The 16,659-nt window shown below is 38.0% G+C and overlaps 1 protein-coding gene and 1 long non-coding RNA gene across 11 annotated transcripts in view; one reads left to right on the plus strand and one right to left on the minus strand.

Moving 5' to 3' along the window:
- The window catches only part of ICA1L (islet cell autoantigen 1 like), a 95,821-nt gene that overhangs the window by 39,770 nt on the left and 39,392 nt on the right, over positions 1-16,659 (minus strand). For 9 of the 10 annotated variants that reach the window (XM_017946803.3, XM_017946802.3, XM_017946798.3 and 6 more), the window contains 7 exons: positions 14,096-14,168; positions 9,463-9,586; positions 7,832-8,030; positions 5,596-5,721; positions 4,394-4,492; positions 3,239-3,321; positions 235-278 (listed from right to left, as the gene is read on the minus strand). In XM_017946803.3, coding sequence (XP_017802292.1) covers positions 235-278; positions 3,239-3,321; positions 4,394-4,492; positions 5,596-5,721; positions 7,832-8,030; positions 9,463-9,586; positions 14,096-14,168 — 748 coding nt within the window. Of the gene's footprint in view, positions 1-234; positions 279-3,238; positions 3,322-4,393; positions 4,493-5,595; positions 5,722-7,831; positions 8,031-9,462; positions 9,587-14,095; positions 14,169-14,525; positions 14,566-16,659 lie in introns of all 10 variants that reach the window. The other variant, XM_017946805.3, reaches the window with a different exon arrangement.
- LOC103876453 lies at positions 4,484-15,426 on the plus strand. Its single transcript, XR_635700.4, has 4 exons — positions 4,484-5,587; positions 7,860-8,044; positions 11,536-11,733; positions 15,310-15,426. It is a non-coding gene; the product is annotated as an uncharacterized LOC103876453 (long non-coding RNA).

Consider the following 16,659-nt stretch of genomic DNA (forward strand, 5'->3'; position numbering starts at 1 on the left):
CGGGCGTGGTGGTGGGTGCCTGTAGTCCCAGCTACTTGGGAGGCTGAGGCAGGAGAATGGTGTGAATCAGGGAGGCAGAGCTTGCAGTGAGCCAAGATCGAGCCACTGCACTCCAGCCTGGGGGACAGAGCGAGACTCTGTCTCAAAAAAAAAAAAAAAAAAAAAAAAGGCTGTGATAAACTATTTTGACATTTAAAATGTGACCAGTTCAAAGTAATAAATTTACCATCTTACCTTGTTCTCTCTCACAGCTTGCTTCCTCATCAGACAAAACTAGCCTGAAGTAAAAACAAAAAAAATGTAGATTTTTTGTTATAATACACTTGTGAATTATATTCCCCAAACAGTTTTATATGGTTAAAAAGAATTTTCTACTCAGAAAACATAAAATTGTCCACTAGATCCCCTAAAATCTACATCTGGTGAATTTCCTACTTCTTTTATAGATCTATACAGACATTTCACCCCTTATTCCGTCCATAAACATTTACTGAGTATCTACAAAGCACCAGGCATCACGCTCAGTACTCAATCTTCAAGAACCTTCACCATCAAAGTCATAGAATAAGAAGTTTCATTTTCAAGCCTTGAAAGGTTTTAAGAACACTTGTGAACTAAATCAAGGGAATGAAGAACTCTAGAAAAGATGTAGTACCCTATTTTGAACAACTAAGTGATGTTTGCAAGACACATCAGCCTAAAATATCCTCAATCAATACTAATTTTGGGTATTTATAGCATCTATCTGATATAATAAAGACAAAGTTAAGACAAAGTAATTGGGCCGGGCACAGTGGCTCACGCCTGTAATCCCAGCACTTTGGGAGGCTGAGACAGGCGGATCACGAGGTTAAGAGTTCGAGACCAGCCTGACCAACATGGTGAAACCCTGTCTCTACTAAAAATACAAAAATTAGCCAGGTGTGGTGGTGCGTGCCTGTAATCCCAGCTACTCAGGAGGCTGAGGCAGGAGAACTGCTTTAACCTGGGGGGTGGAGGTTGCAGTGAGCCGAGATCGTGCCACTGCACTCTTGCCTGGGTGACAGGGCAAGACTCTGTCTAAAAACAAAAAAAAAAAAAAAAAAAGAAAGAAAAATAAATTGAACACAGACATACTCACTACACCTGGGGCATCACCTCACAGTTGCTAGTATTGAAAGTTGTTTTTAATAAATCTTTAAAGATACTTAAAAATCTATACAGTATTTACTTGTAAATACTACACAAATAAACCTACAGAGCAAATAAATACTCATGACCTGAAATGAAATTTTCCCTAACAGTATTATGTTTTTTTAAAGAACTTGGATGGAAAAGAAGTGAAGAGCTTGGCTATCTACTAGTTAACTTGAAAAGTAGCTCTCATAATGCTAAAGATACATGAGAGGATTTTGAATAAAACTCTTGTGAAATGTGAGAATGGAAAAATTTTACTAAATTAACATAGTTCATATAACATATGATTTTAAATGTCAATATAGGCCAGGCGTGGTGGCTTACTCCTGTAATCCCAGCACTTTGGGAGGCTGAAGTGGGCAGATCACTTGAGGTCAGGAGTTCGAGACCAGCCTGGCCAACATGGTGAAAGTCCATCTCTACTAAAAAATACAGAAATTAGCTGGGCTTAGTAGTGCATGCCTGTAATCCCAGCTACTCGGGAGGCTGAGGCAGGAGAATCGCTTGAACCTGGGAGGGGGAGGTTGCAGTGAGCTGAGATTGTGCCACGGAACTCCAGCCTGGACAAAAAGAGTGAGACACTGTCCAAAAAAAAAAAAAAAAAAAAGTCAAAAGTCAATATATAAATTCACAAATTTAACTTATAACTAGACATTTGATCAATGTTTATCTTAAAACATTTATACATTCAAGTTAGCAAAAAAAATTGGTTTGGATTTCCTCATAGAGAAGATGGGAAAATGTCTTATGTTAAATTTGTGTCTTAGTTCATTTTGTGTTACTATAACAGAATACCTGAGACTGAGTAATTTATAAAGAAAAGAGGTTGATTTAGTTCTGCAGGTTGTTAAAGTTAAAGATCATGGCCCCGGCTTCTGACAAGGGCTTTAGTGCTGCATCATAACATGGTAGAGAAGGTCAAAGGGGAAGTGGACACATGCCAAGAGGCAAACTCCAAGGCGCGTTGGGCTTTATAACAAACCACTCTCTCATGATCACCTTCTACTCAACAATATATGGTTTATCACTGGCCCTTATTTCTGAGTTCATTAATATACTGAATCTGGTTAAAATGAGAATTAAATAGCAGCTTTGAAAGAAAAACAAAGGGACAATATAATAAAAGGGAAACAGGGGACATGAAGGATGTACATGGCAACAGCCCATATTTTCAGGTAACCAGTCCCAGTCCTATGTATGTTATTCTGGAAATAGATTTCTCATAGTTTATTTCACAGATGCTGGTACATGTCCCTTTCTTCTCTCTAGCTGCCCATTTCAAGAGTCACTAGAAGTACTTGTGGCTCTTAATACAAGGCTCAGTATCCCAAATGACAGACTCTTAATGACCCCAATCAGTTTGATACTCCTGTCATGTCCTTTGTCTGCTATGTTAAAAAATGTAAAAAATTTGTGTAGGATCTGGATATTAAGAAAAAAATGGAAATATATATTATATATATATACACATACATATATATGGTTTCAAAACAAATTGCTAAGGTTTGAATTTCTCCTCATCAAAACTCTTGTTGAAATCTGACCCCAATCTCAGTGTGGGAGTATTGGGAGGTGGAGACCTAGTAAGAGGTGTTTGGGTCATGGGGGCAGATCCGTCATGAATGGTTTAGTGCCTTTTTCATGGTAATGAGTGAGTTCTTACTCTCATGAGATTGGATTAGTTCTCTCAGGAATGCTTCTGAATGGGTTGTTATACAGCCAGCACGCCCCTTGATTTTGCCTCTTCACACAGGTCTGCTTCCCCTTTGACCTTTTCTGCCATGTTATAAAGCAGCACTAAAGCTCTCACCAGAAACCAGGGCCATACCCTTGAACTCCCCAGCCTGCAGAACCATGAGCTAAACTTTTTTACTTTATAAATTTCCCTGTCTCAGGTATTCTGTTATAGCAAAACAGACTATGACACAAATGTTTAGTGTTGATTGGAAAAATGACATAGAAATAAATATTCAGTAAGAGAAGAAACAATTCTTTCCACATGTATCATATGATGGTATCCAGGACTTGTATAACATGACACAGATGACTTATGCCTGCTTACTTATTGAGCTGTTCAGTAAGAAAACCGCCTATTTGTTCATATTTATTGTCTTCAGTAAGCTTGCTTGGAGTGTCTTGTAGTTGCTAAGGATAAGAAAGTCAATGTTAAGTAAATAGAAAGACTGTTTCTTCCTCTCTGCAAAGAAAATGAGAATATAAATTCTAAAGAACCATATGAAATAGGAAGTTCCGAACTAGAGAGTGAAAGATATAGGACATGTATGCTATTGTAAGCTGAACTGAGCTACTGAGCTTCATATACTTGTTTCTCCTGGCTGCCTGTGCAAACTGCACATACTGTGATGTGGGGTAGCCACAGATTAGTTTAACGACTTAGTAATAGGCCTAAAGAACACTTAAACTGTGTTGCTAGTCTGTATCGCAATGCTCTAAATACAGCTAAAGATTTTCAATTTTGATTCTGAGCAGAAATTGGATATAAAATTTGCCTAAATACACAGTATGCCATACAGCGACACATTTATTACATAAAAAGTCAAAATAAAACAAAACAAAAAACAACCTAATTCAAGGGCATCTTTGGGGCTGGAAGATGCCGTATCAGAACATGACTTTATGTTCATCCTAAACCCCAGAAATATGCAAGATATGAGCCTATCACAAATACCACATCCAGCTTGAACAAACCAGCCAGCAACTTTCAAGCTTTACTGAAAATAAGGCAGAATGAATGGTAAGTTAAAAGGTACTGAAACCTAGCATAATGTTGGTATCATGAACTATATCCATGACATCAGTGTAAAAGTAAAACAAAGTTTTTCTGTAACTTCTAATATCGTCAGGTAGGTAATCTGTTCATTTTTGAGAACACATGACCACTTTCCATCACTTGTTCCTCTTAAGTTTTTCCTTTCCATAGCCTTTTCTTATCTCCTTTGCATTTAAATTCTCTTTTTACTGTCTCCCTCTTTTTCCCTGTCCTACTAATATCTTGAGCCTGCCACAGTATTCCTATGTATTTCAGTGTTGCTGGCAGCATTTGCAATTAGGAAAATACTGGCCCTTGGCTGAAGGAGAATGTTTCTCAATGTTTTGTAAATTTTAAATTAACCTTGGTAAAAAAAAAAAGGTTTCAATGTTATCACCTAAATGAAGTGTAATACATCTAAACAAGAGAACATGGAACGCAATGTACCTTGAGAGCTACAAAATCATATGGATGAAAGCCAATACAGGCTTCATGAATTTGGGACATCATTCGAGCTGTTTTCTCCCAGAATCCAAGCAGTGTTCTCTGCAAAAAAAGAAAAGGTAACACTACAGTTCTCCTTCACCTCCACGATTTTTTAAGTGCTATATTTCCTTACTAGTTTAGTAGATGAACAGTTGCCAAATAAGAAGCAGCAGGAACTAAATTCAATTTTCCAAGTTTTCGGAACCATAAAGCACTGCAAATAGTGATTGTGCATAAGAATTGGCATCTTTGTCTGCACGTGTGGGTGTTATCTGTATAAATAGCACAGGAATGCACACTGGAGCCACCTAGAGAGTAACTGCAGCTAAGAGAATGAAAACTTAGGGATTAGAACATCTGAGATATCAAAAAGAGAAATGTTAAAAGCACAAAAATACCAGTCTCTGTTAAAGGAGGGACACATGTGTAATCTTTATGTTAATGGGAATATATAAAACTTTTTAATTGGAGAAAAATTACATTTACCACTAAAAATTACATTACCACTAAATCTGGCCTTTCATCTAGAGTTCAAGAGAGATTTGCCAAAAAATGTGTTCTCAAGCTAACTCAAGTAATTGGAAATTTTCCTTGCTGCTTCAGGGTTCCTGATTAAAGTGAGGGGGATTAATGGAGAGAATAAAGGAGAATTGAACTCATAGCTGTTGTGTTTCAGGCAAGATGCTAAACAGATATCACACACAGTTATTTTCAAGTGCATCCTTTCTCCATTCCTGAATCCCACAGTACTGAACTGAAATAGGCAGACTCCCTAAAAGCAGGAGTTAATGTCCATTTCCTGTAGTTTATTACTCTTTTCTTATGTAAGTACAGTTTATTCAGTTTTTTCCATTTAAAAATATATGTAAAAATCAATAACTGCTTATTAATATCTAACTTATTCATTGTGTGTTATTTATATGTGATTTGTGGTAATATAAGCACAAGTGAGACTTCTGAGGTTAAAGTGATACAGGATGGCAACTTGGCAGAATGAAAAGAACATAGAACTTAGAATTAGAAAACTGTGGTTTCTAAGCCCAACACTGCTATTCAAAGGAATCTAATCACACATAGTTTTTTGCACCCTCTAGACAACTTTTAAAAAGGAATCTCACCACTCATCTTTACTGCAAGGACATGCTGACCATGGAGGTGGGTACCTGGTAGGTAGTGAGCGAATGAGATAGCATATTGCAGCGACTAGCTCCAAGTAAATCCACTTTCTGACAAACATCCATCTTTAACTTGTCAAAAGAAGCTTTGCTATTTCTCACTTGCATCTGTACCTGCAATAAAATGCTAATTTTTATTACAGATATATAGTATAAATATAGTACAAGGTTCATAATAGTTTCAGAAATAAATTATAATAAAGACTAATTCCTTTTCCCTGTATCATTAATATTTCATGAGTAATGATGACGATTTTGGCTACTGTTAGTAATTGTAGGAGATTCTTTCCAGAAGGTATCTTTATGCTGAGAAAGTATGAGATAATAGATGGAAAGCAAATCATTTTTAAAAAACTATTCCAAATAAAAAGAAACTTTTAAAACTATTCATAGATAGCACTTAGCTAAGAGCAGAAGAATAAATGGAAAGGGGACCTCGTTAAAGCACTGAGAAATATTAATAATATTTCTGAATCATGCAGATATTTATAAATTCCAGTAGAGGCCTATTGTATTTCTTGAATAAATGGTGAGTCATGCCATCAGGTAGTGTGAATACTCAACTTTTTAATATATTCATTCAACAAATATAAGGTACCTATTATATGCAAGGCATTGTTCTAGGCTCTGAGATACTGTGGTGAACAAAACAATGTTCTTCCCCACCATCCTTGGGTAGGAAGGCACACGAAAAAAAGAAGTAAATAAATATATAGTTGCAAAAGTAGCAAATAAGTAAACAGAAATGAATGACTGATGACATGAAAGTCCCTGGTGAGATCATGCATGATGTTTGAACTGGGACAGAAAGATGATGAGCAGACTACGCTAAGACCCTGGGGAGAGCATTCCAGAACTAGGGACAAGCAAGGACAAAGGTTCTGAGAGTGGTAGGGGGTGAAGACCTTATCATGTTAGAAGAACAAGCAGCAAATTCTTCCTGGAGCACATTCTTCCTGGAGTGTAGGAAGCAAGTACAACGTGGTTGTGGAGGGACCAGGGATCAGGCCATGCAGGGTTTTTAGGGTCCAGATAGGGACTTGGATTGTATTTGATGTGGTTTGACTGTGTCCCTGCCAAGATCTCATCTTGAATTCCCACATGTTATGGGAGGGACCCAGTGAGAGATAATTGAATCATGGGGGCAGGTCTTTCCCATGTTGTTCTTGTGATAGTAAGTCTCACAAGATCTGATAGTTTTAAAAGGGGGAGTTTCCCCGTACAAGCTCTTTTTGCCTGCCACCATCCATGTAAGACGTGACTTGCTCTTCCTTGCCTTCTACCATGATTGTGAGGCCTCCCCAGCCACATGGAACTGTAAGTCCATTAAATATCTTTCCAGTCTCGGGTATGTCTTTATCAGCAGCATGAAAATAGACTAATACATTATTCTTCTTTTAAAAATTGAGGTGAAAGTTGCATAACATACAATTAGCAATTTTAAAGTGTTCAATTAAGTGGCATTTAGCGCATTCACAATGTTGTTCAATCACTCTCTTGGACTGTATTCTGTCAAAGGATGTAAAAGGGATGGAATACGAGGTTGTTGTGGCCTGAGGCCATGTATTCACCTACTTCATAGGGCTGTTGTGTGTAATCAATGAGGCAAACCACTTAACATCTGGCCCAGAGTCATGGCTCCATCAGAATTAAATATTATTATTTTTATTATGGGGTCTCTATTTATGAAATGAATGATAAAATGAATTTTGTTATTTATGTATCATACAATGAGGGGTGATAATTTATAATAAGGAGTTTATTTAGCAAAAACATATGTTCATACATAGTTGCTTATGAAGTCTGTGGCCAAACTTTGTATTGAGACAGAATAAAAATTTTGATAACCTTCATATTTTCTTATAATTAACAATCATTTTACATGAGTTTTTACTTAAATTACTTTTGTCCCTCTGTAATAAACTATTTTCTTCCTGCAACGAATCTCAAAAGTTCAAGCAAGCACATTTAAGAAGTAATTTAGATCTATCATGAAACAGATAAAAAAATTAATAAAAAAGGTAGACGGTGTGAAGATGCCACTCCAGGAGTAAAAATAAAAGTGTGATAAACCTTTGTACTTCAACTACAGTCTCCAAGCAACCAAGAATGTATAATGAAACATATATTTCTCAACAAACACCTGAAATTTTATTATCTTAATTATTCTGTGGCAGTTCCATATTTCATACACCAAGAAAAGGAAAAGGATACATTTTCATACTTTTCTAAACTTTTCCATTTGCTTTAAGGTGTCTGGGTCCAGCTCTTGGGATACATCTTTCATCCACAGCAGAGCTCCTCTGTATTCTGTGCGCGCCTGCTCCATCCGATTAATTGTCATCAAGGTATCAGATACCGCCCTTTGGCTGAATGTTGCTACTTCTTGCTTCAGACGAGACAGAGGAGTACACAGGGCCAATCTAATGGCAGAGAGGTAAAAATCAGAGGGTTGAACACATCATAAGTAAAACAAAACAAAGTTTAAACCAATGACAAAGCATATTTGCTAACAAGATGAATCTACAAGTAAAAATTTATTAAGTTCCCTAAGGAGATTTTGAAAGCAAATAAGGATCATATAGCCAACTCTGAATTATCAATAAATATGTGTTGGCCGGGAGCGGTGGCTCATGCCTGTAATCCCAACACTCTGGGAGGCCAAGGCGGGCAGATCACCTGAGGTCAGGAGTTTGCGACCAGCCTGGCCAACATGGCGAAACCCTGTCTCTACTAAATGCAAAAGATTAGCCGGGAATGGTGGGCGGGTGCCTGTAATCCCAGCTACTCGGGAGGCTGAGGCAGGAGAATCACTTGAACCCGGGAGGTGGAGGTTGCAGCAAGCCGAGATGGCACCACTGCACTCCAGCCTGGGCAACAGAGTGAAACTCCACCAAAAAAAAAAAAAAAAAAAAAAAAAGTGTCTAAACCTCCCCCAGTATTACTTTAGGAAATATGTCATTTTGCAATACTCTGGATGTTATTCCATGTATAAATAACCTGAGAAGTAAATGTGCCATTTAGAAAACAGTTCTGAGAGGAACAGAGAACCTGCATTCATAAAGCATAATCCAATTAACAGAAAGCCTTTCATTTGACAAGTTCAGGGAAAACCTGGGTAGGTTAGAGTAGATGAGATGCTAGGAGAACTAATGAGTATGGAGTTCTTAGCAGCTGAGGATGAGGACAAGATAACAAGTATTTAAGAAACACAGATTAAATCCAATTCCTCCTTTTTGCTTAGTAGCCATTGGAGGGCCCTGTACTTAGTACCTCCATGTCACTTCCTTCAAGATAGACTTCTGCACTGACGTGATGTTTCAGAATAAAGCTATATAAATTGGATACCATCATTATAGGTCTGATAAGGACTGTTTTATTCTTCTTAAATGCTAAAGATTTGGGCTCGGTTTAGTAATTATAGGAGATTCTTTGCAGTAGGTATCATTATATTAGAAACTGAAATAATAACTGGAAACTATGTAATTAAGAAGAAAAAATTCTTCTAATTAAAAAGTACCACTGTATTTATAGTATGGTATCAAAAAGTGAAATTGGAAATACACATTTTTAAGATGTTAGTCATTCTGTGACTGTTACATTAAACCAGTTGAGAAATATAACTGACACTTGTCTGATTTTAGGGGAAATAAAAGAACATCAATCATTAAATAATTATTCTGAATACAAAATTAGTAATTAAGAATTAGGTGTCAAAACATATAACTGTGGTATATTTCTCTTTAACCCTTTATTAGAATGAACAGTGACCTTTACAAATATGCAAATTTAAGTACATATGTCAAAACTGTCAGATTGACTACAGATTCAAGATAATGAACCACCATGGTAAACCTTTGCTTGGCTGAAGAACAAAGTGCCTTGCCAGTGGCGTCCATCATTTTGCCAGCTTGAGTTGCATCCCGTTCCGCTTGAAACTTTAAAAAGAGCCCTAGCTCATTTTCTTCCTCTGATATAACTAGGAAAAAAATTACAGTGTAGTTAATTGTTTCCTTTCATCATTTGTTTAAAACATATACACAACTACAATTCTCACAGCAATAACTTTCTATACAAGATTTACTTGGGGGAAGAAGAAGAGAGACTTATTTTTTAAATGCAATTCCTGGGCTCCATTTCCAGAGACTCTACTTTCCATAGGTCTAGGGAATCTGGCTTCTTATCAGCACTCCAGATGGTTTCGACACAGTGAATCCATGGACCTCGCTTTGAGAAGGACTGATTTTTAGTGACAAAAATCTCTCAAAACTACAAAACAAAGCCATAAATGATGCATTTTCAAATGTGCAGAGATGTATTTTAGGATAATTGCCTCTTACAAAGTGTTTCCTATTTAAACTTGTTAATTCATTCTTGACTCCATCCTGGCTTCAGTTTCCTATGATTGGTATCCCAGACCCACAGATGTCCACAGTTCTGCTCCAGCAACCCTAAAAACTGTCATCTAGTGCACTGCTGCTCAAAGTGTGGGCCATGGACCAGTATCGGTCCAGAATCCTCTGTTACCAAGCTGTGACAAGCAAAGAAGGAAGGAAACTGAGAATAACTGTGTAGAGGCTTTGAGCATTTTATATTTGTCAAATCTAATAAAGTGAGCTTATAATACATTTTTCACGCATTTTATTTCATTTTTCTAAAAGTTATTTTTTTAAAAGATGGGATCTTGCTCTGATGCCCAGCCTGGAGTGCAGTGGCTTGATCATAGCTCACTGCAACCTCGAATTCCTGGGCTCAAGTGATCCTCCTGCCTCAGCCTCCTGAGTAGCTTAGACTACAGGCATGAGTGCTTGGCTAATTTTTAAAAAATTATTTTAGAGGCAGGGTCTCACTATGTTGCCCATGCTGGTCTCAAACTTCTAGCCTCAAGCCGTCTTCCCACCTTGGCCTCCCAAAGCACTGGAATTACAGGCACAAGTCACAGTGCTCAGCTAAAAATTCATTTTTATTGAATTTTACAAAGGTATCAGTTTACAACAGATTGAAAGTAAACCATGCAACAAAAAAAAAGTCCTTCACCACAATTTAAGAAATACTAATCTAGTGTAAGCTGATCCTGTAACCACAATAAGACTAATAAGGGGAGAAAACCCACTGCACTCCAATTATAAGCTTAAAGTACATAAACAACAACAAATGTCATGCCTAATTTCATCCTACTTCATAGAAAATCAAAGTTAAAACTGAAAGGTAAATGCCTGGCTATTTGTGGGGCAGCAACAGAACTCAGGCCTCCTCATGCTGCCTCCCCACTCCCCCTGTCCCCGCCGCCATGCCTGTAAGAGTGACCCAAGGAGAGCACAATGGTGTAATGAGGAAGGTGTCTACACAGTCTGTAGTCTCATCTCTAATAAAACCATGAACAACCGACCTGATACAGAGCAGATGCGGTTTGGGGAGTCACGATAATTTAATGCTGATGTACAGTTTACACATTTCCTTTGAATCAGAACTTCATAAAATATACCTCAATGAAAATTACTAGGGCTGGGCACAGTGGTTCACACCTGTAATCCCAGCACTTTGGGAGGCCGAGGCGCGTGGATCACGAGGTCAGGAGATCGAGACCATCCTGGCTAACATGGTGAAACCCCATCTCTATTAAAAATACAAAAAATTAGCCAGGCATGGTGGCAGGCGCCTGTAGCCCCAGCTACTCGAGAGGCTGAGGCAGGAGAATGGCATGAACCCGGGAGGTGGAGCTTGCAGTGAGCATAGATCATGCCACTACACTCCAGCCTGGGTGACAGAGCGAGACTCCACCTCAAAAACAAAACAAAACAAAAAACCTACTAGAAAATATTCATTTGGGTATAGTGGTTCAGAAAGCACTTTGAATACTTGGAATACTTCATTATCAACTATCAACTGAACATAAATGATCACTGAAGCTTACCTTTATCATTTCAGAAAGGGCAGTCAGTGAGGCTGAATCTTTGCTGCTTCTATGTTGAGACCTGCCTGCCAAAATCTACAGAGGCCCCTCCCTGACGTGTTCTCCCCGCAGTCAAGAGATTCCCATAAATTTATGGTGCTGGACTAACCTACTGCATTTGTCTAATGTTACTCCCAACAGATGTATTAATACAATTGTCTTCAAGAAATCAGGTATTTATACACAATCTTGAAGCGAAAATACACAATTAAATCTATATATGTATATCTCTTCCTTATCCTGAAATGCTCTACCAGAGTGCTAAAAGATCTAGTGATTTCAGGGTATATAAACTTGCTGATTTTCTTCACATTTTCATTTCTAAGACAGGACTCACTTGGTCCAGTGATTGTGATGGCCTTTTACTGCTTGGTAAAATATATAAGGTCATTAGTAATCTGACCCCAAATTTCCTTTGTTCCTTTATCCTCCCATTAGTTTCAATGACAAACTCTTCTGTCCATGCAGGCTGTTCTCATTCTTTAAGCTCTTTAAACTCCAAGTCTCTTCTCTACATGTTCAACTTCTATAAATCCTTTAAGTTTTACCTCAATTCCTGTCTATGGAGTTGCCTTTACCAATTACTCTAATCCATGGTTATTTTTCACTCATAGGAATTCAGTTATGTCTATATCATTATTCTGAACTCAATTACATACTACTTATATTGTCTCTCTTTTTGTTACAAAAGTTGTTTCTCCAACTATTTCCTTGGGAAAAGCACATGGCAGGTAGTCAAAAAATACTTGAATAATCATGCTTTATTGGATTTCTTTCTTTAATGGGACAATATATAAGATCTGATTATAAAGTGATCAGATTAATTTACGTAGCTACATGAGAAAAATTATTGATTCATTGAAATCAAATATTTATCAAGTACTGACTACATGCTAGACCATTGTTTCTAGACTGTAGACACAGAAATATAACAGAAAAATTCTGTCCTGGCCGGGTGCAGTGACTCACGCCAGTAATCCCAGCACTTTGGGAGGCCAAGGCGGGTGGATCACAAGGATAGGAGTTCAAGACCAACCTGGCTAAGATGGTGAAACCCAAACTCTACTAAAAATACAAAAATTAGCCGGGCGTGCTGGTGAGTGCCTATAATCCCAGCTACTTGGGAGGCTGGGGCAGAGCACTGCTTGAACCCAGGAGGCAGAGGTTGCAGTGAGCTGAGATTACGCCACCGAACTCCAGCCTGGGTGACAGAGTGAGACTCCGCCTCAAAAAAAAAAAAAAAAGTCTGCCCTTAAAGAGGGCATATTCTAGTGGTGGGAAGAAAAACAATGGACAAAATATATAGAATGTTGAATATTGTTAACTGGACAGGGAGTTTTGAGAGAAAAGAGTATTGCATTGCATTGCATTGTATTGTACTGTATTTTTTGTACCCTCTGAGGGCAGAGAGTATTGCATTTTAGATATGCAGTTCAGGGAGGGCCTCATTTAAAAAGATGACATTTGACCAAATACACAAAGGAAGTTAGGGATTCCACTATGCAGATATGCCTACTATGTAAGGTATTAATATGGCTAAAGGGGAGAAAGTTTTAGGAGGTGTGATTAGAGAGGTCGCCATGTCCAGCAGGCCCATGGTAATTAAAAAAGGAGAAGTGATCCAAAGATTGAGTTTTAACCCGAACAGGTCCAGGAGAGAAGAGAATCAGCAAAGGCAGGATGCCAAGAAAGAGTGACCAGGAGGAGGAAAATCCGGAAAGCCAAGTGAAGAAAGTGTATCAAGGAATAGGAAATAATCAACTGTGTTAAATAATGTGATAAGCCAGATTTAGATAGGAGTTGGTTAATCACGACCTTGACAAGAGAAATTTGGTGGAGTGATGCGGATGAAAACTTGACTGGAGTGAGTACAAGAGAAAGTGGAAGGAAAGGAACAGAGACCATGCATACAGACAATTACATCATGTTTTTCTGTAAACAGCAGCAGAGGAATTAAATTTAATTGCAAGGGCAAGTGGGAGTCAAGAAAGAGAGGTTTAAGTGATGGAAACAAATCCATTTCAGATGCTGGGCAGGCCCAGGCATGGTGACTCACACCTGTAATCCCAGCACTTTGGGAGGTCGAGGCAGGAGGATCACTTGAGACCAGGAATTTGAAACCAGTCTGGGCAGCATAGTGAGATCCTGTGTCTACCAAAAAGTACAAAAATTAGCCAGGTATCCCAGCTACTTGGTAGGCTGAGGCGGGAGGATCACTTGAGCCCAGGTGGTGGAGACTATAGTGAGCTGTGATCGCACCGCTGCACTCCAGCCTGGGTGATAGAGAAAGACCCTGTCTCAAAGAAAAAAAAGAATATCAGCAAAACATAAATCTGGGTTAGCGGATTTGATTAACTGAGGAGAAAAGAGAGAATACTGGGGCGCCTTTGAGAACAGGTCACTGTAAATATTCATATTCTGCCATAAGATGCTATTCACAAAATTGTTCTACTACTACATTAAATCTTTCATTTTAAAAAATGCTAATATTTATTTTAAATGGGAATTATCAGATAGATATCTAGGATTTCATACCATTGAGTCTTAGCTGGTATTTCTCGACTATCTTCAGAAGTTCAGTGCATGTCTCTTGAACGGAGTGAAAAACCTTGAGATATAAATTTTATTAGGACAATTTAAAGAACTATAAACAAACATATGTTATAAGCACTCCAAAAGCATAACATTTTCTTATAAGTATTATGTCTGTTTTAAAAACATTATGTCTATTTTCCTTGGCTATGACGTGTGCTTTAGTTTTGGTTTTACTTCCTATGTAGAAAGCACATTCCCCCATGAGAGCTGGAAAAAATGATAATAAATATATGGGAGCAAACAAAAAATTAAAAGTGACAAATTTGTCCTCATCTCAGCTCCAAACAATCTAAATAACAAAAACATAAATCTAATATAAACTGCATCAAATATTGCCAACCACAGATGAACAGAGTATAGATAAACTTACAAAGTGTTAACTCCGAGTCTGGCTTTTCTTCCATACTGGTCTAAGCAAAACAGATTAGTGAATTTACTATAAAAATTAAATAATGTATTATAACATCAAATATAAATTATTTTTAGATTTTTTAAAAGAATTTTCTATAGATATTAATTCTTTCATTACTACTGCTGCTAATTGCTAACAGAAAAGGAAATATCCAGTAGACTCTCGTTTCAAAATTAAGCACATGAAAATTTGAGATGAGGCCACACTATATACGTGACATAAATCTTCAACGAATTAATACATGTAGGTGTTCCCAGATAAACAAGCCAGCGTAAGTTTTAGAGTATAGCTACAATGAGGTTTTTTTTTTTTTTTTTTTAATAGCGAGGCGTGTCTGTTCAGAATCTACACTAAAGTTTTTTTTTTTTTTTTGAGACGGAGTCTCGCTGTGTCTCCCAGGCTGGAGTGCAGTGGCGCGATCTCCGCTCACTGCAAGCTCCGTCGCCTCCCAGGTTCACACCATTCTCCTGCCTCAGCCTCCTGAGAAGCTGAGACTACAGGCGCCCACCACCATGCCCGGCTAATTTTTTTGTATTTTTAGTAGAGATGGGTTTTCGCCGTGTTCGCCAGGATGGTTTCGATCTCCTGACCTCATGATCCGCCCGCCTAGGCCTCCCAAAGTGCTGGGATTACAGGCGTGAGCCACCGCACCCAGCTACACTAAAGAATTTTTATGTGACTTAGTTCAAAAAGACCTTGGTACTGGTATATAATACTAAGCCCTAACCCTTTGATTTTTCAGATGCCTAATATCATCAAGAAGCCTGAACATTCTATCTCTGGAGCAGTTTTTATTATTATTTTGATGTTTGATCAAGCCTAAAGAAGGTAGATAATAAACACGAAAATCGTAAAAGGAGGAGCAGGCATCGATTTTCCTTATGACTTTAGACATGTTTGAAGTGCATTTGGTATCTGGATTTGGCAATTGTAAAATCTGTTTTAAATGCATATGGAAGAAGATTAGAAAAGAATACAAAAGACTGGGCACGGTATCTCACGGCTCCTGCCTGTAATCCCAGCACTTTGGGAGGGAGGCCGAGGTGGGTGGATCGCCTGAGTTCGAGAGTTAGAGACCAGCCTGCCCAGCATGGTGAAACCCTGTCTCTACTAAAAATACAAAAATTAGCCAGCCATGGTGGCAGGCTCCTGTAATCCCAGCTCTTTGGGAAGCTGAGGCAAGAGAATTGCTTGAACAACCCTGGAGGCGGAGGTTGCTGTGAGCTGAGATCATGCCACCGCACTCCAGCCTGGGCAACAGAGCAAGAGTCCATCTCAAAAAAAAAAAAAGAATACAGAAAAGATAGTTCTACTAAGATGACGTGATTATGCTTGGTATTTTTTCCATAGGTTTACGTACTATTTTTATTTTTATAATAAAACTGTTTCTCATTTTTAAAAATACAAATGTGGGAGAAAGTTCTTGGTTGATTCCAAATACTTATCTAATGGCCAGATTTACACTGAATATAAAACATGTCACCCACAGATGACCTAACAATGTAAAACAATACCAAAACCTCATACATTCCCACTTCTATGGGAATATATCTGGAACAAGTTCCTGTTGTGTTAAAACATACAACACCAATAATAATAAAGTCTTCATTTTTACACATTTGTCACTGAATCCTAGGAATACTTTTCAATACAAATAGTAAAATCTTGTCAAATTTTTTATCTATTTCCGTATTTGTTTTGGCAGTAAGTTTACTTTTTGCAGAATGAAAATACTTGATCAAGACCAGTTTAATTAGACCCATATTTTTAAGAATCCCACCATAATGATTATATTCCAAGTATAACAGAATCCCTGCTTAGAAATATTTGTAAGAGTTAGCTTAAATTAGTGTGTGTATGTGTGTGTGTGTGTGTGTATATATATATATATGTGTTGAGTTATTAAATCTGCATTTAAAAATTCAGACATTTGAGCTGGGCATGGTGGCTCGCACCTGTAATCCCAGCACTTTGGGAGGCCGAGGCAGGTGGATCACCTGAGGTCGGGAGTTTGAGACCAGCCTGACCAACATGGAGAAACCCTGTCTCTACTAAAAATACAAAATTAGCTGGGAATGGTGGTGCAGGCCTG

Source organism: Papio anubis, chromosome 10, assembly GCF_008728515.1.
Source record: "Papio anubis isolate 15944 chromosome 10, Panubis1.0, whole genome shotgun sequence".
Lineage (NCBI taxonomy): Eukaryota > Metazoa > Chordata > Mammalia > Primates > Cercopithecidae > Papio > Papio anubis.